Source organism: Delphinapterus leucas, chromosome 15 (genome assembly GCF_059928025.1).
Source record: "Delphinapterus leucas isolate spDelLeu-1000000601 "Yukka" chromosome 15, BTC_Dleu_Yukka2, whole genome shotgun sequence".
Taxonomy (NCBI): domain Eukaryota; kingdom Metazoa; phylum Chordata; class Mammalia; order Artiodactyla; family Monodontidae; genus Delphinapterus; species Delphinapterus leucas.
In genome coordinates, this window is record NC_143143.1 from 22,753,648 (window position 1) to 22,778,980 (window position 25,333).

The 25,333-nt window shown below is 48.0% G+C and overlaps 1 protein-coding gene across 1 annotated transcript in view; it reads left to right on the forward strand.

Moving 5' to 3' along the window:
• The first annotated feature begins 1,013 nt into the window (after window positions 1-1,013).
• Window positions 1,014-25,333, forward strand: part of GPR139 (G protein-coupled receptor 139) — a 40,729-nt gene continuing 16,409 nt past the window's right edge. The window contains exon 1 of the mRNA XM_022552297.2: window positions 1,014-1,193. Within this exon, the coding sequence (XP_022408005.1) occupies window positions 1,070-1,193 (124 nt within the window). The 5' untranslated portion in view covers window positions 1,014-1,069. The remainder of the gene's footprint in view (window positions 1,194-25,333) is intronic.

The following is a 25,333-nucleotide window of genomic DNA, read 5'->3' on the forward strand; positions in this document are numbered from 1 at the left end:
TTTAGATTCCATATATGTGCGTTAGCATATGGTATTTGTTTTTCTCTTTCTGACCTACTTCACTCTGTATGACAGACTCTGGTCCATCCACTTCACCACAAATAACTCAATTTCGTTTCTTTTTATGGCTGAGTAATACTCCATTGTATATATGTGCCACATCTTCTTTATCTATTTATCTGTGGGTGGACACTTAGGTTGCTTCCATGTCCTGGCTATTGTAAATAGTGCCGCAATGAACATTGGGGTACATGATTTCTTGAATTACAGCTTTCTCAGGGTATATGCCCAGTAGTGGGATTGCTGGGTCATATGGTAGTTCTAAGCTCAGCTCCTCTGGTCCAGGAGAACGGACAACCCTAGAGCATCTTCGCTCCTACAGCCTCCTCTTCCCACCCCCTGCCCTGGGTGGAGAATCCTCAATATGGAGATGGACTCGAAGCAGGGGGTGGGGCGCGGGCGCTTGGGGGGAAAAGAAGTGGCTGGGGGGAAGGTTGAGAAAGGCAAACTGAGGACACGCTGGAGGAGTACGGAGCCTTTGCGGGAGAAGCAGGTCCCACCCACACCACGCCCCTCCCATGCGGGGGGGAGATGAGGGTAGTCTGTTCCCACCCAGACTTCCTCTGGTGTTCCCAGGTCTAACTCCATCTCTAATCCAGAAACCGAAGCCGAGAGAGGCAGCTGGGACCCCCTCCTCCCAAGCATCTCCCCCCTCCACCTCCACCGCGTCCAGGCATTGCTGATTGGCTGCGGGGAGCGGCGTCCCAGCCCCCCGGCTCCGAGGCGGGAGCCTAGAGGGTCGGAGGTGGGAGGTGCACAACCGGGCTCCGGGAGCCCCTCCCGAGTCCCTGCGCCCTGCGCCCTGCGCCCTGCGGGAGGGCTGAGCCGGGACTCCAGGCGAGCAGGTGCGGAGGGAGCAGAGGGGACCACGGCCGAGGGTAGAAGCAAGTCCTGCAGGGAGAGGCGCTGCTGCTCCAGCTGCTGCCTCGGCGGCAGCCACCACCGAGCCGGCGTCCAGAGCAGGGCTGGCAGGCCGGGCGCAGCGCTGAGGCGAGCGAGGGGCGCGCTCATGGAGCACACGCACGCCCACCTCGTAGCCAACAGCTCGCTGTCCTGGTCCCCCGGCTGGGCCTGCGGCTTGGGCTTCGTGCCCGTGGTCTACTACAGCCTCTTGTTGTGCCTCGGTTTACCAGGTGAGGGGCGTGGGGGACAGGGAGGGAAGACGGGAGCCCCGAGTGCGGGGTGACCCTGCCCGGGACCCCCAGGCCTAGCCACTCGGAGCGATCCCTGACGCCCCCCTCTGAAAAAGTTTACGCCTTAAGGGCAACTGCGGACATTTCCAGGCTGGGGGAAAGGAAGTTGCGGTGGCCTGGCGGGGACCGTGCGTGTGTGCGTCTCACGAGTGTACGCGGCAGGCGATGGGCAGGGTGTGAGTGGGGTCGGTGTGAGTGCGCGGGATTCGAGCGTGTCTGTGTGTATTTGTGTGCGCGACTGAAGCGGTCGGCGCCCGTGAGGGGGTCCAGAGCGGGCTGTGTGTGTGACCCGACTGCAAGTCCGGACAGATTGTTTCGCGGGGGCCTCCCCTCTCCCGTCGCCCCCAGACTAGGGGCACCTCTGCCCCGCGGCGTGTCGCCGCCTGACCCGAGATGAAGCAGGAACCCCTGATCCTGGACACTCTCTGGCCCCCGGGGGGCGCTGGGATGGAGCGAGGGATGAGCCCCCGCTGCCACCCTGAGGAACGCGTCTCCAGGCCGGCTAGAAAGAGTCGGGGCGGCTCCGGAGCCATGCCCTGGACAGGGCAAGGGTGCAGAGGTACACGCGGGCTGCCGAGGCCGCCACCTCAGGGGGTCACAGTCTCCTTGAGGACATGCCTCACCCCTGGGCTTTGCCTCCTGGTCCACCCACCCTAGGCAGCTCAGAGCTGCTGCACATGTCTGGCTGGTCCCACATCCTAGCCTCCTGTCCAAAGTATAGCCGAGACTTGTCCTGAGTTCCTGAAGAGAGCTGAGCTGTTGGGAGGGGGCTTACTGAGGGGGGAGGGGGGAGTTGGTGCTTGCCATGGTCGCCTGAGGCGGGGGCGGGCTTCCTGAGGCTCCAGCTTGAGAGGGACCTTTCTTCCAGCTAGTCCCTGAGACAGTCTCTGTGGCAGAAAGATTCCTAAAGGTCACTTCCATGCAGATGGGAGAGAGGGACAGAAAGAAAGGAAAAAAAAAAAAAAATCCAATCTATGTAAAGCCTAGAATCGTAGCATCATCAACCCCACTGTCTTTAGCATCCTGGGATCCTGGGAACTTGGGAGCTGGATTTCTGAGAGCCTTGTGAGATTTCCTTTCCAAAACATTCATCTTGGTAGTCATGGACCCTGCTAAGGTTGTTTAAATAAATCCTCCCTCCCAAATTTGGCAGGTTCGAGAAACCATAAGTTTGCTAAGGCTGAGCCTCTCCCCCAGTGAGTGATGGGAATTTTATCACTAACTAATCGCTCTGGCTGCCCTCGCAGAGAGGCTAGCCTGGTTCCCCCCGCTGGGGTGGTGGCATGTGTCCTGTAATTACCTAGAGCTGGAATTGATTTCGGCCCAGTTCCCACCTCCCCATGTTGGCCCCCCTGAGCCTCTCCAGAGCTCTCCTTTGGGGAGTGTTTTTGAGAAGGTTGGTTATTTGCTGAACCGGAGATGTGACAGGGCCCCTTTCTGACTCCTACCCTTCACCCCTCCATCTCCTCTTTGGACTCAAGAGTAACTACTCTCTCAGGCTTTTCTTCTGGAAACCCCTTAAGGGACAGAGCCATAAAGACGAGGAGAGGCTCTAAGGGTCCAGAGCAGGGAAATGAGGATGGGGAGAATGAGGGAAAGCTCAGACCTTCAAACACCTCAAGGTGGGAGTCAAGGTACCACACACCTTTACGGCTTAACTCCTATGCCAGCTAGGACCTTCCTGACCCATTGACATTGGCACCTATTATATGCCAGGCACATGCTCTTCAAGGCTGAGCTCAGGGCTTAGAGACTTAAAAGAGTGGGGGATTGTGATTAGAACTTGAAGGGCATTGATGTGTTCATACATTCAGAGTTATGACCACCTACTGTGTGCCAAGGGCTAAGGACGTGTAAAAAAGGGACTCAGAGACCCCTAAGATGCAGTCTCTGAGGTCAAGGAGCTCATACGTGGAGCTTGTGATGGATGCAGAAGGACCAAACACTCTGGAGAAAATCGATTAGAGAAGCCAGGCTTGCAGGAAGATCATGGGCTTTGTTAATGGCTTGCAAGGTGGTTCAAAAGTGAAATCCTTAAGTCATTCTCTCAAAACCGTAAGGGCAGACAAGTATGTCCTAGTGACTAAGAATGCAGACTGTAGAATGAAGCAGAGCTGGGTATTAATCTGTGAACCTTTCATGTCTCTGTGCCTCAGTTTCCACATCTGTAAAATGGGCATTATGCGAGTACCTACCCCTGAAATTGTGGTGAGAAGTAAAGATGTGGATGGAGGCGAGGGTGCAAGTGAAGCCCACAGCTCAGTGCCTGACACACCACACATTGATTGCTGCTGTGCTGCTGCAGTTGTGGTTATCATGAAGCTGCCTTGGTTATAAGGAGGAGGGGGGTTGCTCAGCCCTGCCTGAGCCAGAGAAGGGACTGGGAAGCATGCTGAGAAGAGCACTCAGCTCAGTGCGGTGCTTCTCTGTCTGAGCTTACTACAGTATTCCCGGCCCTGCCCCTAGCCCCAGCAATTCGCAAACCCTTGCTACCTGGCCTCCGACTGGGAGGCTCAGCTATGCTGGGTGTGAAGTAACAGACCACAGGGCTTGGTAATATTGTTGAAAACTGAGATTTTAATTGAGTCACTTTTCCTGGCAGTGGACTCACCCCAATTCCAAATTCTCGCCATGGCGGTTGGAGAGTGAAAGAGCGATGGGGAATGGCTGTTTGGCAACAGGGGAGCTAGTAACTAGGGGAAAGCCGGGCTGTTTCTTAGCACTTTCAGCCTCTAGATTGAAAGGAAGAGCTTGGGAAAGGCCATGTGGTCCAATCCCCTGCCTCTAGAAATTACCCCAGACAGTCCAATTTAACTGGTCTGGTGTGGGATCCAGAGGGTTCTAATGTGAAGTATAGGCAAAGCTCTGCCACTTAAGAATTCTTATTCTCTGTACCACAATCTTCCCTACCTATAAAATGGTGGTAACGGTAGCACACAGGCAGTGTATATTAAATAAGATAACCTATGTTAAAATGGCTTAGCACAGGGCCTGGACTGTGGACCACACTGGATCTTTCCCTGTATTAAATGCTTATATTATTGCAGTGGATCCCCACCACATCCCTGTGACCTGTACGTGCCCTGAATGCATTTTACAGAAGAGCAAACTGAGATTCAGAGAAGTGGAGGTCTCATCTACGGTCACACAGTCCAGCCAGCGTGCAAACATCTTTCCATTGCATCCTGTGCCTTCATTACTGCCTTCGTTACTACTAGTTCTTTTAACTAACTTCAGTTCTTCGTGCTGTGGGCTCACTGGAGAAAGTCGGTGTCCCAGCTGTTCCTAAAACTCCATCTCTTTCCTCCCCCATTTTAAATAAGCAAAATGTTTCCAACTTTTCAAAACACATACAATAAGCCAACAAAGTAGAGTTGGGGACACTGATTGGGCCACAGCTGGGACAAGACAGTGCAAAGCAAAAGGCAGTGCAAGAGGAAAAGATGAGCCTGAATGCCTGGGGGAAGAGAGTGGGAGGGAGGACGGCTGAGCCCCCCTGATAAGGAAGGAGTAGTGGAAAATTAAACTGAGATTTGAAAGACATTTTTAAAATTTTACCTTCTAAAAGGCACAATGGATGTTAAGGGAGACAAAGTGAAGAAGATGAAGCCTGAAACTGCATGCCACCCAGCAGAAGGGAGCATTTCTACAACTGCCTGCCTGCCTCTGAGGGCTGGTGCAAGATGAAACGAGATGATGAGTCTGTAGCCTGGCAGGTAGTAAGTGCTTTGACATGTGCTAGTTACTGTTGTTGTTAACCACAGGTGGAAGGATGGTGGCTGCTAAGCTGGGCTGAGCCCTCCAGATGTGTTCTCTTTTGCCTGTAAAATCTTTAGAGAAAATGTAGTAAACAGATTAAGAGTACAAAGTCTGGAGCTGGACTTCTGGAGTTTGAGTCTTGGCTTTACTACTTATAAGCTGTGTGACTTTAGGCAAGTGGCTTTAACTCCTCTGTGCCTCAGTTACCCCACCTTTAAAGTGGGGATGATGATAATAATGGTACATACTTCATAGAGTTTCTGTAAGTATTAAATAAGTTAAGCACGTAACACGATGCCTGGCACACAGGGAGCACTCTATAAGTCATTTTTTCACCATTTAAAAATTAGGGAAATCAAGGGAAAATTCCCTACTTGCTTTATGACATCAGCTTTACCCTAATATCAAAACCAGACAAAGACATTACAAGAGGGCTTCCCTGGTGGCGCAGTGGTTGAGAGTCCGCCTGCTCACAGGTTCGTGCCCTGGTCCGGGAAGATCCCACATGCCGCGGAGCAGCTGGGCCCGTGAGCCGTGGCCGCTAAGGCTGCGCGTCCGGAGCCTGTGCTCCGCAACGGGAGAGGCCACAACAGTGAGAGGCCCGCGTACCGCGAAAAAAAAAAAAAAAAAGACATTACAAGAAAACTACCAACCAATAGTTAGTCCTCATGAACATAGTCATAAAAGTCCTCAACAAAATATTAGCAAATCTAATCCAGCAATATATAAAAAGGATAATATGTAAGACCAAATTGGGTTTATCCCAGGAATGCAAGGCTAGTTCAACATTTAAAAATCATTCACCATAGTAACAATGTGATTCACCATATTAACTAAAAAGGAAAATCCATATAATCATTTTAACAGATGCAGAAAAATATTTGACAGAATTCAACATCCATCCATTTGATGAAACCTTATCAAACTAGGAACAGGGAGAGAACTTCTTTAACCTGATAAAGGACATCTATAAATAATCTACAGCTAGCATCACATTTAATGATGAAAGTTGGAATGCTTTCCCCTCAAGATCTGAAACAAGGCAAGGATGTTCTCATCACTCCTATTCAGCATCATACTGGAAGTTTTAGCCAATGCAATACGGCAAGAAAAAGGAAAAAAACCCAGGTATACAGGAAGGAAGAAATTAAATTGTTTCTATTCACAGATGATATAATTACCTTCATAGAAAATCACAAAGACTCCACAATAAAAGTTCCTACAAACAAACTGAGTTCAGCATGTTTGCACACTGTTAATATGCAAAAATTCTATTGTATTTGTACATATTAACAATGAACAATTTGAAATTAAAAATTGGGATTTAAAAAAAATAGATTTCCAGGTTCCCTTAAAAAATCAGAACTGAGGGCTTCCCTGGTGGCGCAGTGGTTAAGAGTCCGCCTGCTGATGCAAGGGACACGGGTTCGTGCCCTGGTCCGGGAAGATCCCACATGCCGCAGAGCGGCTGGGCCCGTGAGCCATGGCCGCTGAGCCTGCACGTCCGGAGCCTGTGCTCCGCAACGGGAGAGGCCACAACAGTGAGAGGCCCGCATACCGCCAAAAAAATAAAAAAAATTAAATAAAAAAAAAATTTAAAAAAAAAAAAAAAATCAGAACTGAAAACATTAAGCTCATGTTCCCAGAAAGTAGCAATTGACTAGAGCTGAGTAATAGGCTGCTTTTCCTATGCAGCTGTGTGTGTGTGTGTGTGTGTGTGTGTGTGTGTGTGTGTGTGGACATACACACACATTAAAAAGGTAATAACATTCATATTATTTGAAAACCTAAAAGTATAAAAAAGGCACACATTGCAAAGTCTCCCTCCCATTCCTTTCCCCTGCTCACCAGTTCCCAAATCCACCCCATCATCACCACCACCACACAAGTAACCACTGCATTAGTATCTTAGTTTCCTATTTATTCTTTCAGAGTTTTTAAGTATATATACAAGCAAATATGAATAGAGGATTTCAACTCTCCCTTTTTTTTACTCTCTCCAAAATGAGCACATTATTCACACCATCCTATATCTTGCTGTTTTTTCGCTTAATATATCACCCAGAACAGTATATACAATGCTTTTTTCATTCTTTAATGAAGCTGCATAGTATTCCATTGTATATTTGTACCATAATTTAGTGGTTGCCCCCTCAAAAGCACACATGCACCCCAGTTCGAAACATTCCCTACATGGTGCACCTAATTCTCCTCTAAAACCTGTCTGGCCCCTCTTAATGCACATTTGGCCTTAGGATCCTTGTTATAACAGTGGGAGAAAGACTACTACATGAGGAATCCTGAATTCCAGGATTGGTTCTGGTAATAAGTCACTGTGAGACATTGGACAAGTCATTCTTGATGGGTCTGTCAAAGGCCCAGGAAAGCTGGGCTCTGCTTGTGTTACTCAGTTGGAGACATGGCCCGTAGATGGGACATAAGTACAGACCAATGAAGTATCTATGCTGGAGGCTGCCTGGGCTGGCCTTGGGTTGGGGTTCAGAACAGTAGCTTTGTAATCCTTGTCTCTGACTAAGAGTTCAATAAATGTTATTAAACTTCTGTGCCCTGCATTGTTTTGTGGCAATTTGAAATAAAACATGCAAAGGCTTCTTTCGTTTTTTTAATTTTTATTTATTATTTATTTATTTATTTTTGGCTGCATCTGGGTCTTTGTTGCTGTGTGCGGGCTCCTCATTGCAGTGGCTTCTTTTATTGAGGAGCACAGGGTCTAGGTGTGCGGGCTTCAGTAGTTGTGGCACGCGGGCTCAGTAGTTGTGGCTCACAGGCTCTAGAGCACAGGCTCAGTAGTCGTGGCGCACAGGCTTAGTTGCTCCGCGGCACGTGGGATCTTCCTGGACCAGGGCTCAAACCCGTGTCTGCTGCATTGGCAGGCAGATTCTTAACCACTGCGCCACCAGGGAAGTGCACAAAGGTTTCTCATAGTCCCTCGCACATTGTAGAAGCTCAACAAATAGTAGTTCACATTGTTTTTATTGCCTAACATGTCAATGTGTTCAAGCCCTGAAGCCACACACTGCTTTATACATGGGTCTTTTCCATAAATGCACAATTCCACTCCAAGTGTACCCACCAGATATGAAGCTCCATGTCCTGGCAAACTAGGAGAGAATGATCCAGTGGATTAATGGATCAATGCCATCATAAGCCTAGGGAATTTGTACCCCTAAGAGAGCTGCCTGTGGTTCAGTGAAACCTCCAGAAATAATATCAGTTCGGAACACGAAATGGTCTTCAGCTAAAGCTAGTGCAGAGAATGACAAGCACCACCAGCAAGATCACCCTGTATGCTGCAGCCGGGATCGCGAACAGAAGTGGAGCAGGGAGGGGAACGCAGATCCTGCCACTGAACCTCCATGTAGATCTGAAATACGTGGACGATGTTTATAGGGGAAGCAGCCCTGCAATGCTAGGGGTTGGGGAGGGCAGGTGTCTTGAATTCAGATACCTGCATGGGGCAGTCAGAGAGTATAAATGAACAAAATGGGCCAGTTTTAAGAACTGCTTCACTTATCCATAGAATTGTGCTTCCTTGCTGTTTTTCCGAAAATAACGTGGCTCTCAGTGATAGAGACGTATGTACCAAAAACACTGCCCTTTCCTCTTAATAATTGCTAGCACTTATGTAGCACTCATTATGTGCTAGAGATTCTTCAAAGCACTTCACATACATTAGCGTATTTAATTCTCACCACAACCCTTTGAGGCATGGATAAATATTATGCCCATTTTCCAGATGAGAACATTGAGACACTTACCCAAGGTCGCATAGCTAGAAAATGACAGAGCAATATTCAGTACCGCTGTCCAGCTTTATTATAAGAAAATGGCAGCACACGTGTAATGACAGCTGACAACTGACAGTCAGGCTGGGTTGAGAGGTGGGGGTGATAGACAATAGGGAGGAGGGGGACCTGCGGGAGTCAGAAAGTGCTGCCACCACTCAGCTTTCCAGCCAGCGGTCCAGTGTTGCCAAATCGTTCCCAAAACTCTAGAAATCCAGATTTTTATTTGAAATGTACCAGTGTTTAAATGTTGGCAACTAACTCACAAATTTTAAAAACACTATGTGAGCCAGCATCACCTGAGCCAAATCAGACATGTCTGCAGGCTTGATACGGCCCACCAGGCTGCCAGTTCTCAAACTCCAGAGTGGGCACATCTTCTAGAAGCACCCAGAGACACCAAGGGGGTAACAGGGGGTGGAGAATAAAAGCAAGAAGCTAAAAGGAGGAGCAAGAAATAACAGAGATGGAGACCCAAAGAAAATGTGGGTAAATCAGAAAAGCCTGCCAACTCAGGAAACCAGGGATGTGGCATAAGCTGGAAGGAAAAGCTCCAAGAAATACCGCACATTTCATGTTGATTATGTTTTGAAACACAAACCTACCATTTGGGGGGATGGGAGTTGCCCTGAGAACCTGACAGCGTGGGCTCAGTGGTCCTCACGCCTGTATTCAGGTTCTAACTTTGTGGCTTCTATTGGTGGGGCTCTGGCAGGTTGCTCAAATCTGTCTGAGCCTCCACGTTTCCGCCTGCAGAAGGAGTGGAACAGTGCCTTTCTCACAGGGCTTATGCTGTGGACAAAATGAGACAGTTCGCGGCTAGCCAGGGCCCAGAGCCCGCCACTCCATGGCTGCTGGTATTTGGTGAGTCCAAACACTTCTGTTTCACAAAATGAGGAAACTGAGACCTCACCCAGAGTCACAGAGCTGGCAATGACAGAGTCTGAACCAGAACGTAGTTTTTCCAAGTCTCGCTTAGTTCACTTTTTGCAAGATCACATGCTAGTGGTCTCTGAAGAGGAAGCAAAGTGATAAGAGTAAAGGAGCAAAAGGCTACAGAATTTCAGAGTGCAGAGTGATCATCTAGATTTGGGTGGTCCGTTGATGTTTTATGCAGGATTATTTTAGGTGGTACAAGGCTGCAGCATTAAATTCCTTTTCAGTTTTCTTAATCCTTTTGATACCATCAAAAGGAGAGTCTCAGCTAGGTGCCAGTGTGTTTTTAACACCTTTACATATGTGCTAAATCTCCCTTTTTAACAGACACAGAGCAGACCTAGGGCTCGGCACCTCAGCAGGCAGCAGTATCTAGCTAGAATTTAATGTCACTCTTGTATTGTCATTGTATTTATTTTTAAGGCTACCTTCTGTTTACAACAGGGAGGTGGGTTTGTTATCCACGATTGTCATATGTCGATGCTGTCCACTGTAGTCACCACCAGCCACATGTGGCTGTTAAGCACTTGACATTTATTTATTTATTTATTTTTTAAATTATTTTTTTATCTATTTATTTATTTTCGGCTGCATTTGTTCTTTGTTACTGCACGCGGGCCTTCTCTAGTTGCGGCAAGCGGGGGCTACTCTTCGTTGCGGTGCGCGGGCTTCTCATTGCGGTGGCTTCTCTCGTTGCAGAGCACAGGCTCTAGGTGTGTGGCCTTCAGCAGTTGTGGCATGTGGGCTTCAGTAGTTGTGGCTCGCGGGCTCTAGAGCACAGGCTCAGTAGTTGTGGCACACGGGCTTAGTTGCTCCGTGACATGTGGGATCTTCCCAGACCAGGGCTCGAACCTGTGTCCCCCGCATTGGCAGGCGGATTCTTAACCACTGCGCCACCAGGGAAGTCCTGCAGTACAACCTGCAGAACTGAGTTTTTTATTTCATTTCATTTTAATTAATTTACAATTAAAATCTGATACTTGACTCACTTATTAGAAAATAACTGTGTGCTTGGAACAAGTTGAGTATGTGAGTCTATTCTTTCAACTGTACATTTTATGACATCTAAACAGAGATCAAGGATTTCCAGTGAAAATTTAGCATCCATAGAGAGATCTGCTGGAAGTGTAAAATACACAGCAGACTTTGGACATTTAGTATGAGAAAAAGTTAAATATCTGGGTAATTTATAGTGTTACATTTTTGGATGAACATGGTTAAATAAAATATATTGTTAAAATTAATGTCGGAACTTCCCTGGTGGTCCAGTGGTAAAGAATCTGCCTTCCAATGCAGGGGACGTGGGTTCAATCCCTGGTTGGGGAACTAAGATCCCACGTGCCGCGGGGCAACCACAACTACTGAGCCCGTGCACCACAACTACTGAGCCCTTGCACCTTAACTAGAGAGCCTGCGTGCTGCAAATTACACAGCCCACACACTCTGGAGCCTGCGTGCCACAACTAGAGAGAGAAAAACCCACATGACACAACTAGAGAGATGCCCACGCACCACAACAAAAAATAAATAAAAATAAAATTAATGTCACCTGGGGCTTCCCTGGTGGCGCAGTGGTTAAGAATCCGCCTGCCGATGCAGGGGACATGGGTTCGTGCCCCGGTCTGGGAAGATCCTACATGCCGCGGAGCGGCTGGGCCTGTGAGCCATGGCCGCTGGGCCTGTGCGTCCGGAGCCTGTGCTCCGCAACGGGAGAGGCCACAACAGTGAGAGGCCCGCGTACCACAAAAAAAAAAAAAAAAATTATTTCACCTGTTTCTTATTGTTTTAAATGAGGCTGCTATAAAATTGAAAGTGCATATGTAGTTCATATTACATTTATATTGGAGAGTAGTATTATATAAAATATAAATTCAAGAAAAAAATGGCAAGCCACTTTAAAACAAGATGTTAAGTAAGTAACAGTACAGGGGACATAAGAACATGGCAAAAGTCACAGCACTGGTGGGCCAGTTACTAAAATCTGGGGAACACTGACCTAGTACAATGCTCTTGATGAAAAAACTGAGGCCCAGAGAGGGCAAGGAAGTTCCCCCAAGGTTTCAGAGCTAATTAGGGGTGACCTTGACCCCAAACCTTCCAGATTCCAAATCAAGTGAGCTTTGGCCATTGCAGGGGGGATAATCCTGCCATCTCTACCCCCACCAAGGGAAACGTAAGGAAGGTAGGGTCAGGGTGTGGGGAGGAAGTGGCTACCCTGGGCCCCGGTGGGCTTCAAAGGGAGGGAACTTCTCTGTACGGACGACCCAGGAGCTTGGTCTTCCTATCAAGTGGAAGCAGAATGACTGGGGCTTCTCTTGAGGAAAGGCATGACCAGCTGAAGTACACTGAGGGGAAGCTAGGGCTTTTAACCCAAAGGTATGTTTTCATTTTGCCCCATGACGAAGAAGGATGAGATGAGAAACCAGAGAGCACAGAATTCAATCCAGAGAGCATCTGCATTCATTGATTCACTTATCCACCCATCCGTCCATCCATCCATCTGACCATGTGCCCGGCAGTGCCAAGTACCAGGCACTGTACTAGGCATATGGCAAACCAAAGAAGACCCCTGCCTTGCCTTTGTGCGCATGTGCACACAACACCACACACCACACACACACACACAAACACACACAACCACACACACAGATGGGGAAGACCAGCATGATCAGAAACCCGAATAAATGTAAACAGTCACCTGAGAAAAGATCGTGAAGGAGAGAGAGGCACATGGAGAGCTCTTTATGGGGGCCTGCCCAAATGGGGAGCCCAAGGATGGGGACCCTCGAAGGGAACAGCTGAAAACTGAGGCAGAGGAAGGGAAGGAAGGAAGGATGAGGGCGACGGGAGCGGGCTGTGCAGCCACCTGTGGCAGGAGGGGAGCTGGTGCCCGCACAGCGGGACAGAAGGGTCACCCGAGTCTGGGGGCCAAAAGGTGGCTGAGGTGGGGGAAGAACGTGGTGTGAGATGAGAGCCAAGGGGGACAGGAAGCCAGAGCTTCATAAAAACCACGCACGTTGACCCTGAGTTGGGACAACATGCTCTGCAGTGTGAGGACTGACGGGTCCACTAGCGACTTCTTTCCTTGCCCATCGTTTGCCATCGATAGAGCTCAGGGAATTGCTTTTCTGCCACAGACATTTCTTACCATTTTCAGCTAAGTGCAGAGCAAACTATCAGCCACATCACTTCAGCTGAGGGCCTCTGCACACGCACGCGCACACACACACAGAGATGCGCACACAGAGATGTGCACGCACAGACACGCACACAGAGATGCGCACACACACACAGAGATGCGCACACACAGACACACACAGAGATGTGCACACACAGACACGCACACAGAGATGCGCACACACACACAGAGATGCGCACACACACACACAGAGATGCGCACACACAGACACGCACACACACAGAGATGCGCACGCACACACACACAGAGATGCGCACACACAGACACACACACACACAGATGCGCACACACAGACACGCACACGCACACACACACAGAGATGCGCACACACACAGATGCGCACGCACAGACACGCACACGCGCACACACACACACACAGATGCGCACACACACACACACACACAGAGATGCGCACACACACACAGAGATGCGCACACACACACAGAGATGCGCATACACAGACACGCACACGCAAACACACAGAGACACGCACACAGATACCACACAGACACACACTCCACAATCAAAGTCATAGAATGGCCAGCGATTCCGTTCTGGCTGCAGCCCTTGCTTTTAGCATTCCTCGCCTCACCCCACGGTTCAGCTCCACAGAACCGCTGACAAGAACCACCATCTGCCTCTTGAAAGAAAAGCACCGGCTTCCCTGGAAGGTGGTAGAACAGAGCAGTGACTGCAGAGGAAACTCGAGCCAGTGGGGCCAGTTTTTGAGGAGGGTGGGGATGGATGTTCCTTAAAGGAATCACACGACCCACGCTCTTGACCTTCACAGAACGCGGTTCCTACACATGTCTGCCCTCCACACCAAGGACCCTTCCAGAACTCCACTGCTCCTGGCCAGAGGGATCAGGGAAGTAACATTGGTTTAGGAATTAAGTTCCACTTTGCTAGCTGTAAGGTCTTGAGCAGGTAATTTGCCCTCCTTCGAGCCTCAGTCTCCCACTGAGCATATGTATGTGGAGGCCCTTTCACGTGCCAGGAACCCTTGTTGTCACTGGAGGAAAAGCAGGGGGACGAGCAGTCAGCAAGTAAACCACGCGTCCACAGAGTCATGTTAGCTAGTGATGCACGCTACGGGGATAAGAAGACATGGTAGAGTGATGGGGGGCAGGCAAGGGCTCTCCAGAGAGCTGATGTCTGAGTGGAGATTGGAATGATGAGAAGGCGGGAGTGGCAGCGGGGAAGGAAGGGCGTGCGGGCAGAGGGACCAGGAGGGTGAAAGCCGGGAGTGGGGACTGCACGCTGCCTCGGGGCTGGGATGTGACGAGCGAGAGGTGGGGACGAGGGAGTCACCGGCTGGATGCTGCAGGCCCTTCGGTCCAGTGAGGAGCTTGGATTTTACTCTAAGTGTTGCAGGACACACTAAGCAGGTGACATGACGTAATGTGAGGTTTTCAAAGGCCTGTCTAGCTGCTGTGAGAAGAATCGAGGGAAGGCGGTACAAGGGGAACAGCGAGCAGCTGAGGAGGTGGCTGCCATGGGAAGGGATGTGAAGGGTTTGGGCGCCGGCACAGGGCACGCGGTGGGAGTGCGGGTCAAGGTCACGTTCACAGCCCTCACATCCCACTCCTGCCCTTTCCACCATCTCCGTCTCCAAGTAAAACAGAAGTGGCCAGAAGAAGTGAGCCAACTAACGATGTTCTGGGACATGTGCCCGCCCCGGGGCCGTGGGGGACGCCCGCGCTGGGAGGGCCATGGTCTCGGTCATGGTCATGGGCAAGTCCCTCTGATGACCCAGCTGTCAGCTGCAAGAGTCCTGATCAGAAAGGAAGCAAGTGCATAGGTGAGAAGAATAGGGTCACCTTCAGCTCTGTCACTTGCAAATGAACGGGAGCAAGCTGTGGCCAGTTGTGGCAGAGGGACATTGTCACTGTGACTGCATTCAGTTCTGAGGACCAGGGTCCAGCAAGAGGAAGGGAGTAATGTCCCCAAGACTGAGGTGGAGACACTGAGGACATCTTGACAATGGGCAGAGAGAGCTCGTGGAAGAGGGAAGAAAAGGCTGGTCGCCTCTTGGATTTTCTCAGAATAGACCTTCTGGCCAGAAGAGGTGGGCTCTGAGAAATGAGAGGGCTTTTTTTTTCTTAATCACTGTCAGCCATGAATGCTGATCAGATGCTTGCTGGTGAACACCCTTCTCAAGCCCCTCATTCACTTTCCAAGGAGGCCTGGACTGAGGGGTCACAGTCTCAGAACTTTCAGAATGAGAGAGAAGCCTGTTCAAGGTTTTCTTAAAATGCAGCACCTTCCCTATTAACATTCAGAGACAAGCTCATAACAATTCAGATTTCTCATGACTCTTGAGAAACTTTAAAGTCTGGCAAAACTGAGCTCTCCCTGACTGTCACCAAGTGCCCAGAACAAGGCAGCTCTGGTCACTTTACATGAAGCTGGTGCTGTCCAGTTCACCTCAGCCCCACCTCTCCCTACTCATACCCAGCACAAAGATTATTTTCTTCTACCTGGTCTGCTTCTTTCACTTATGTCTCCTGCCCTGCCCCTCTAGGATTTGGAATTTTCTGTGTTAATGCCTTTCCTCAAATTTAACTATGTGTACAATACACACACACGCCATATCCATTTACACCATCACACGTTTGGCCTCACAGCCACTTTCCTACCACTCTAAATGCTTTACTGCAAGAAAGGAAGCTGGTAAGACCTGGATTTGAGATCCACTGGACTTTCTAGGTGTGTGTAGTTAATTTCTCTGAGCCTCTATTTCCATATCTATAACATAAGGCTAAGAGTACCCACCTTGCTGAGAATACATGAGACGATATACATCACGGGCCTGGCATGTAGCAGGTGCTCGGGGCCAAAAAACCAAAACATAAACCAAAAGCAATGCAATATTGTAACAAATTCAATACAGACTTTTAAAAAGTGGTCCACATCAAAAAAAAAAAAAGGAGAGACTGACAAGGATTTCTCATCTGATCCCCACTTGTACTCTTACGGTGCATAAAGGATCAGGCTCCATTTCATGAGGCCCTGCTTTGTGCCGAAGGTTATAGGGGATAACGATGTGGGAAAAGACAAAGATGATGGTGAAATGGTCCCTTAAAGCACTCACACTCTATAGTTAGGTAGGAAGGCAAATCAATAATCATAATACAATGTGACACATTATATAACAGAAGTGAGGGTGAGGCATTTAAATTCCTGTAGGGACTCAAACTTATCTCTGTCTGGGAGCATCAAAAGGATATTGAGGGCTTCCCTGGTGGTGCAGTGGTTGAGAGTCCACCTGCTGATGCAGGGGACGCAGGTTCGTGCCCCGGTCTGGGAAGATCCCACGTGCCGCGGAGCGGCGGGGCCCGTGGGCCTTGTTATGTTTGTTATGTTTGGCCGCTAAGCCTGCGCGTCCGGAGCCTGTGCTCCGCAGCGGGAGAGGCCACAACAGTGAGAGGCCCGTGTACCGGGGGAAAAAAAAAAACATATTGAGTCAGGCGATGTGCCCTTAACAGTAGGCATAGTCATCTCTTTGACTCCAGTGCCCTCTGGCATTGGCGCATGGCACGTGGTAAGAGGCTTGTTAAGTAGTGGATGGGTGGATGGGTGGATAAGCAGATGACTGCCTTCTTAATTCCATAAGTGTAATTTCCTTACTAATCTTGAAGAGACTGAAGAAAACATCTTGACTATAACCACCATCATCATCGTCGTCGTCGTCGTCGTCATCACCACCACTACCATTTATTGAGCACTTACTCTGAGACAAACACTAAATCGAACATTTTCTCCACGATGCCTCATTTAATCCTCACAGCAGTGGCTGTGAGCTTGGAAATTCTATGCTCACTTGGCAGATGGGGAAAGCGAGGCTCTGAGAAGTAAAGTGAGTTGCCCAAGAGAATTCAGCCACTGAGCGGCAGAGCGGAGCTGTGACAAGCCTGTGCACCCCTGCTGGTACCTGTGCTGCCGCTGGCCCTGCAGTGGACATTGGTATTCAGAGCACTGGAGAAGACAAATGCTGTGTCTACAGACCTCTGCCTCGGTTCACCCTTCCAGCCTGGTCTTTGCAGGCATCTTGAGGGACTATGTCTTCCTTCGTGATCGAAGACTCTCCCGGCGTCCGCATTGCCCTTTCCCCAAGCAGATGGTTTAATTACTTGAAATTATTTTTAAGCAAGGACAGGAAGGTGAATTCCCTCTCCACTCCACACCTAACCTACAAAAAGGAAATTGAGTTGCTTCTTTTCTTTTCAAGTGTCACATTGTGATGAAACAACTCCCTGGAAAACTCTGCCGTCTTCCAGAGCCTTCCAAGGTCTCCTTTATCAGTCAGAAGTGGACTCAATTCAATCAAGTGCTCAGAATTCCAAATCTAGTCCATGGGGTAAATGTTTATTGACCACCTATTATGTGCCAGGCTCTGTTTCTAATGCTTAAAAAGAGTCATCAGTAATAGCTATTAATGTCAATATAGTGTTGGCCAATATGCAAAGTGAATTGAAATTTACAAAGGGCTTTCTCATCCATTATGAAACTGAAGTTAGGAGGAGTCAAATAGCTTTCCCAAGTTACTCCTAGTAAGCAGGCCTGAAAAACCAAAGCTACATCCTTGGACCTCAAACCAAGGGTTCCTTGTTTCACTAAATATACAAAGCTGTTAAAGATAGGAATGAGTCCGCACAAAGGGAGCCACCCCACTGAACCCTGCTAGGACTTACCAGTATTCATTCATTTGAGAACTGAGTGCTTCCTACAGGTGCCACAAATAGATCTGGGACCCTGTGCTCAGGGAGAGCACAGTCTAGTTGGAGAGATGAAAAAGCAGATACCTCAATGTGAAGCTTGAAGTGTGATATACTAGAAGGGAGCCTGGGTACCATGGGACAGAGAGGAAAGCATCAGCTCCCATCCTGGGGTAGGGGCAGTGCTGGGGATGGGGTGCGGCTATCGGGGCAGATATTTGCCCCTGCTCTCTGGAACTCCCCTTCCTCCCTTCTGGGATGGACCACAAGTCTTTTCTTCATCACACACACGCGCTGAGCACCTCCTTCAGCATCAGAACCATTGCCAAGGACTGGGGACCAGAAAGAGGAATGAACTTTGCCCAGGCTTTCAAGACATACACAGTCCAGTAGGCAAAACAAGTAAATTGAAAATGATCAGGTCACTTTTTGGCCACTTTTTGCCTTTTAAAATGTCCATTTTGTATGGTTCAACCTATTACCCTATAAATGTAATAACTTGCTGTTCTGAAGAAAAACTCAGGATGATGTGAAAGCCCCACATCCTCAGCCAAATAAGGCACACTTCCTGCTCCGCCACCCCCCTGCGGCAGTATCCATGGCTGAAGCTTAGAGAGCACGACTGCTGAAGTCTTGATGGTAGAATCCTAATGGACATTAATCGAGTGCCTGCTACCTATTGGGCACTGTTTCAAGCACTTTCCATGAATTAACTAATTGAATCCTGATAAGCCCACAAAGTAAATTCTATTATTACCCCCATTTTACAGGTAAGGGAACTGAGGCACATGGTAAGTTGTTAAGTGGCTCAAGGTCACGCAGTTAATGCTATGGCAAAGACAGGTTTCTGACCCAGACACTGGGAGCCAGAGCCTGTGCACTCCTTGTTAGCTGCAGCAAGGGATGGAGATTTCCATAGCGCTTTCCATCAGTTTTGTGAGAGACTTAGGGAGATTTCAGGCACAAGCAGGGCTGCTTCGGGACCCAGGAGACAAAGTACAACCCAGAGTCGTCGCAAAGGAGGCCACCCTCCCCACCTGTGGGCACTTAGAATGCTGTGAATGGAATCTTCTTCCCATTCCATTTTCTGATCAGCCATTGCTGTTATGTTTGGGCTTTGATACTCTTGAGGTCTCACTTGCTGGTTCCAATAAAGTTTTGACTACTTGTCTTGAGTTCTCTAAGCATACTATTATATAATCAGCAAATAAGAATAATAATAATTATGCTTTCTTGAATAGTTTCACCTCTTTGTTTAGTTTCCTACCTTAGTGTTTTGGTTAAACTGTAGATTTGGACTCTTCATTAGTAGCATTAATATGTAACATTAGTTAAGTTAGTTTTACGAATAGTATTTTATTAGACTGAGGAAAATGGATTGAGGTTTTGAGCAAATGCAGACAAATGGCTTCGGGAACAGAGGGGCAGGGGCCAGGGTGGAGCTAAGGAGTCCCTGCAGTAACTCACGTATAGTATGATACCATTCAGACTTGGATGCTGCACTAAACAAATATTTATCAAGTGCCTACTATCTGTCAGACACTGTGCTAGTGACTAAGAATATGTCCCAAAATGAAGGAGACATAGACCTGTCCCCCACCCCAGTGTCAGAGGAAAGAGAAGAGACAGGGTGCATCTAAGAAGTATTTGGATAAAGAATTAGCTGGATGTGGCCTTATGGGTGGGCAACAAAAATTCCTACAAGTCTCAAAACCTGCTAGTGTAATTGATAATGACCAGGAAATTGACTGAATTTTTATTAGAGTCCAAAATCTATTACGATTTACTAACCTGAAAAACAGATGAGAGCAATGAAATGAGAATTTTTCATTTATGAATTCTTTGGAGAATGTGGATTCAAGAGAAGTTAGCAGGTATTTTAATTTTCTGCTCTCTCTTTCCCGATACCAATGAGGTTCCTCCAAAATATCTTGTGATAATTAACATTTGCCTAACGTTTTTCCAGTTTGCAAAGCCGCTTCCGTGCAGTGTCTCCTTTGGTCCCCACGACAACCCTGGGAGTTTGCAAAGCAATTTCACTGAGGTTATCACACTGGAGACTTGAATTCTCAAACCTCATTTCCCTGCGGTCCACATGCCAGCCAAGCCTGTCACTTTACAGTTCTGCAAACACAACATGGTTTCACATTGGCTTGATTTTGTACTTGTAGTTCCCTCTGCCAAGAAAGTAGCCCATCCCTTCCCTGTACAACCAAGGAGTGCCCTCTTCATTCTGGAAAACCCTGGGCAGGCAGGGAAAGGCCTTTTTCCCTGGGATACCCTGGAGTCAGGAGCACCCAAGGATGGGGCCCATGTAAGAGGCAGACCAGCAGGCCAATGAGCACAGGGCCTGTCCTGCAGCTGGTCTGGGTGTCATTAGAAGCAATGGTCCCAAGGCCTTCTGACTTCTTAAAGAGTGTAGCAGTTAACAATTTGAAGTTGGACAGATCCAAGTTCAAATCCTGGCTTTGTGACTTACTAGCTGTGTAAACTTGGGCAAGCCTCTAAACCCAGTCCTGAACTCCCTCCTTTATAGAAAGAATCTGATAATACCCACCTTTAAAGTGAGGGGAGCAGCAGTGACTTTTTTTTTTTTTTTGTGGTACGCGGGCCTCTCACTGTTGTGGCCTCTCCCGTTGCGGAGCACAGGCTCCGGACACGCAGGCTCAGCGGCCATGGCTCACAGGCTCAGCTGCTCCGTGGCGTGTGGGATCCTCCCGGACCAGGGCACGAACCCGCGTCCCCTGCATCGGCAGGCGGACTCTCAACCACTGCGCCACCAGGGAAGCCCAGCAGTGACTATTAAGTGTAAAACGCTTATCACAGTTTTTAGCATATAATAGATTGCTAAGTGGAAGCTATTCTTTTTATTATTAAGACCACTTCTGTCTGCATCTTTGTTCCTGTCCTACCCCCAGGTTCTTCAGAACCTTTTTTTTTTTTTTAGATTCCATATATATGTGTTAGCATATCGTATTTGTTTTTCTCTTTCTGACTTACTTCACTCTGTATGACAGTCTCTAGGTCCATCCACCTCACTACAAATAACTCAATTTCGTTTCTTTTTACGGCTGAGTAATATTCCATTGTATATATGTGCCACATCTTCTTTATCCATTCATCTGTCGATGGACACTTAGGTTCCTTCCATGTCCTGGCTATTGTAAATAAAGCAATTATACTCCAATAAAGATGTTAAAAAAAAAAAAACACTTCCAGGAATTCCCTGGCGGTCCAGTGGTGAAGACTCCACACTTTCACTGCTGAGGGCCCAGCTTCAATCCCTGGCTGGGGAACTAAGATCCCACAAGCCGTGCAATGCAGACAGAAAAACAAAACAAAACAAAACAAAAAAACAGCCTGGAGAGCTGGGTTGAATTTTTTAAAATAGTAATATTATTAAAAAAAAAAAACAAACACTTCCCTCATGGCAGAAAAAGGTATAGAATCACTCATCATTGTCACCGTTACTACCACTACTGCTGTTATTATTTACATTTTCTCTTATTTCTAAAGGGAGAAAAAAAAACCCACTTGCTTTTCTACTGACACTTTCCCTGTCCTCTCTTGGAAATGATGTTTCTGCTCAGAAAAAAAAAGGAGGCAGATTGTTTTGTCATAAGCAGGGCTACAGCAAAGCATGGCGGGCATCAATCCAGGGGGCTGGACAAGCTGACTCCTGAAGGGTCAAGCACAAGCGTCAACCAGATAAAGTGGATGAAGAGTGTTCTAGGAAGACACAACTGCATAAGCAAAGACTCAGAGCTGGAGACAGTGAGGCTTGTTTGGGGAGCTGCACGTGCTTTGGTTCCTCTCCGCTGGGACAGAGGGAAGGCAGGAGCGGTGAGTGAAATGGGATGGAGAAGGGAGCCGAGGCCACATTTCCAGGGGTGTCAACTCTGCAGCCCCAACTTTTGTAAGCACTTTCTATGCATTGACTTATTTAGTCCTCACAATAGGCTTCATTTCTCAGCTGAGCACATGGAAGCACAGAGATGTTAGGTAACTTTCCCCAGGGTCACACAGCCAGTAGGAGTCACACCTGGATCCAGTGCCCATGCTCATCACTACAGCACTAGGAAGGGCACTGCTTCTTTTCTTCTGTGACATTCAGGTGTGTGTCCCCAAGCTAGAAAAGAAAGAGACCCCCTCAAAATCACAAGGAAGCAAGCCGACTTTCACCTGCTGAACCCAGCTTGGGCAGAATGGAAGCTACACTCTCTCTCTGCCATCTCCCAGCGTGCAGAGGTGGGTCTTTAGAAGTTCCCAAACATAAATCCATTTCCATATAATTACACCTCCTTGACCTACAGGTCATTCGGCCGTGTGGCACAAAAATCAATTTCTCCAACCAGAGAAAATTGCTTCCTGAGGCCCCCAGGTAATTAGACATTGTCTTCTGGGCATGGCCTGTTCCCTGTCCGTCCATGTCCTCTGGCACAGGTGCTGCCATTTCAACCCCGCATCTGCTGGGAGAATGCAGGTCCCGTCGTGGAACACAACAACCACCAGGACACTGGCCTTGGAGAAAGTGCAGCCAGGTGGTGTACATCAGAGAATTTTCCAATGTTCTTGGACATCCAGATCCCATGGAACTTCCCCCTGCCAGCCTAAGAGGGGAAGGGGACACGTTTTGCAGGAAGATGGTACCTCTCAGCATTTCTGCTGCTCCTGTCAAATTTTATATAGGAGGAAGCTACAATACCAACCCATGTTTGAAAGTTTCAATGAGTTATAAAAAGGACCCTCTGTTTTCCACCCCCCCCCCAACTACCTTCAAGGACGTCTAAATAACAAGCATCTTACTTAGTAAAACCCTTTAATGCTTAAAGCCCTTCAATGAATCTCCATCACCTCAGGACAAATTCAACTCAAACCCAGTTTGAATCATTAGAATCAAGTGCTGTTACTTCTCTACCTCTTCTCCCGCCAGGCCTCCCTCCAATTCCCTCCCCGGCTCTGGGCAAGGGCAGGCAGATGGCAGAAATGAGTGCTGCCCGTGGGGACTTGTTGAGCTGCAGGGTAGCCCCAAGTGGAAATGTGGGCCCAGTGTGGCCTCTCCTTCTGATTTTCAAAAGAAGTTCAAACCCTCAATTGGACATGAAATACTCCAATTTGTAAACATGGCAACTGATTCAAAAATCTTAAAGACACATCTGCAGCCTGGAATCAGCGCCTCAAGCCCCCAGTCTGTGGCCTCCATTCCATGCTGAGCTTAGGAGCTGAGCTGCTGCAAAGGCCATCCTCTTTCTCTCGCCTCTTGGCCTTCGCACATTCTGTTCCCTCTTGTTGACACACTTTGCTCCCCAGTCATTCGACTGGCTCCCATTCCTCCATGTCACTGCACACGTGCCACTTCCTCTAGGAAGTCTTCCGTGATCCTCTAGGCTAGACTCGTTACCCCTTCCTAAGTGCTCCCATAGCACGATGCCTCCTGCTGTCATGGAGCTTCTCTCTGGTGATCTATCTGGCTTCTGCCAGGATAGGAGCCACAGAAAGGAAGAAACCATTTCCACGGGTTTACTATGACGTCCACAGCTGTAGCAAGGTGGCTGAATCCAGCAGGGAGTCAATATCTATAATAGAAGGAAGGGTCTGGAAGTCGGCCTGAGTAGTCTTGGTGAATATGCAAAATCCTCCTCAGCCCCGAGTCTCTTGGGTTGGGTTGGTGAGCGACAAAATTAACACTTACTGAGCACTCACTATGTGCCAAATACTCTTCTAAGCCCTTGATTTAATTCCCACAAGAACCCTAAGAGACAGGTATAATTATCCCCATTTTACAGATGAGGAACTTTAAGGCACAGAGTTATTTAAGTAACTTAGCCAGGGTCACAAAGCTAGGAAATGACAAACTTGGGATTCAAGCCCACGAAGTCTGGTTTCAGAATCGGTGCTCCCCACTTTCCAACAAGGGAAAGAGTCAGTGCTCTAAGAAAGAAACTATCACACCCAATACAGAAATGAATAATACTTTTGAGTACATACTAAATGCTAGGCATACTAATAATGTTTTTATATATGAAGTTAGTCTTCTCAATAAGCCCTTTGGGGAAATGGTATTTTCCCCCTTGCACAGGTGAGGAAACTGAGTTAAATCATGCCGGACAAGTAAATGGGGAATTTGAGCCCAGATCCATCAGCCATCATAAGAGGAAACAGGAAAATGTTCCCGAGAGGCTACCTAGAGAGACTGGGTTTAGAGAGAAGACAGAGGGAAGGGATAAGATCAAGTCGTCATGGATATAATGGAGTACCACAGAAGTGACAGCCAGCAGATAAACACTACACAGAGAGTGCCTTGGGTAACCCATTCATCCACCCATCCATCCATCCGTCACACTTTTATTCCTCTATCATTGACAGAGTGCATACTCTTTGACTGCCCTGTGATAGGCCCTCAAGGTTCAGAGAAAAAAGATACAGTCTCTGCCTTCCAGAGAACGGGTGATAAAGATTTTGAAGGAGATCAGTACCAAAATGTTCTGAATACTCTACCCAGTGAGGTGCTTACCTCAGTGCACTGAGATCAGGAAAGGCTTTAAAACTAAAAAGTCTGCCAGGCAAAGTGCTGTAGGCAGGGAAGGCCTCCCAGGCAGAAGAAATAGCCCATACAATGCTACAAAGCCGAGAAAGAGCACTGCACATTTAGGCAACAGCTCGTAAAGTGAAGAGCATTTGCATGGGATGCAGAAGGGCGCTGATGGTGTGGGAGGTATCTGGTCAGCTGTGCAAAGACACTGGATTTTGCTACAGAGCAGAGGTCTCAAACCCATGGGCCACCCTCTGTGTGTGTGTGTGTGTGTCTGTGTGTGTGTGTGTGTGTGTGTGTGTGTGTGTGTGTTGCTTGCAAGCCTCTCTTGAAACATTGGATGACCTGGCCACAGTTGGCTGTCATTCCCTCCTGGGAAACCACCAAGTGGAACTAAACAGTGGCTGCCCTCTTGAAAGGGGGTATAAGCTGGGCAGCTCGCTAAAGGCCCCCGCAGGCTCACCTCACACATTGATGTCACCTAACTGGTCCCTTGTGCCATTTGAGTTTATAAGCCCTGGCGTAGAGCCATTGAAAGTAGCAGGGAGTTTGAATGACTCCTCATGCTGCCTTGGGATGACTTATTCAGTAAGATCTCAGCACCCTGAGTGCAGGGTCTTGTACTCCTTGAGAGTCTGATCCAGGCTTGGCTACATAGTTGAGCATCACTAAATTTATGTGGAGCTGAAATTGGATTCACGTGGAAGATTCTGGCACAAAACCCCTTCTGGAGAAGCTGATAGTCTCTAAAAGATCTCACACATGAACACTAAATTAATTTCCAATTAATTTCCAGTTACCCTTGATCACACCACCTGACTCATTTCCTGCAGTAAACACTTAGCAGTCTTCCAGTCTATTCAAAACTATGATGAAGCCCTTCTGCATGTCTAAAATGCCACGTTAATCTACGTTCATAGTCATTCATTCATTCAAGAGATATTTAGAGCACCTACCATATGTCCAGAACTGTGTGAGAGGTTGGCAATGTATCAATAATAGTAAGAAAAGCAAACACACTTCCTGCTCGTCTGGATTTCTAACCTAATAGTTATGATGGTAAAATTACATAGCCTGTATGGTACCAGGCACTGTGCTCGGTACTTTCCATATATTAATTCATTTAATGC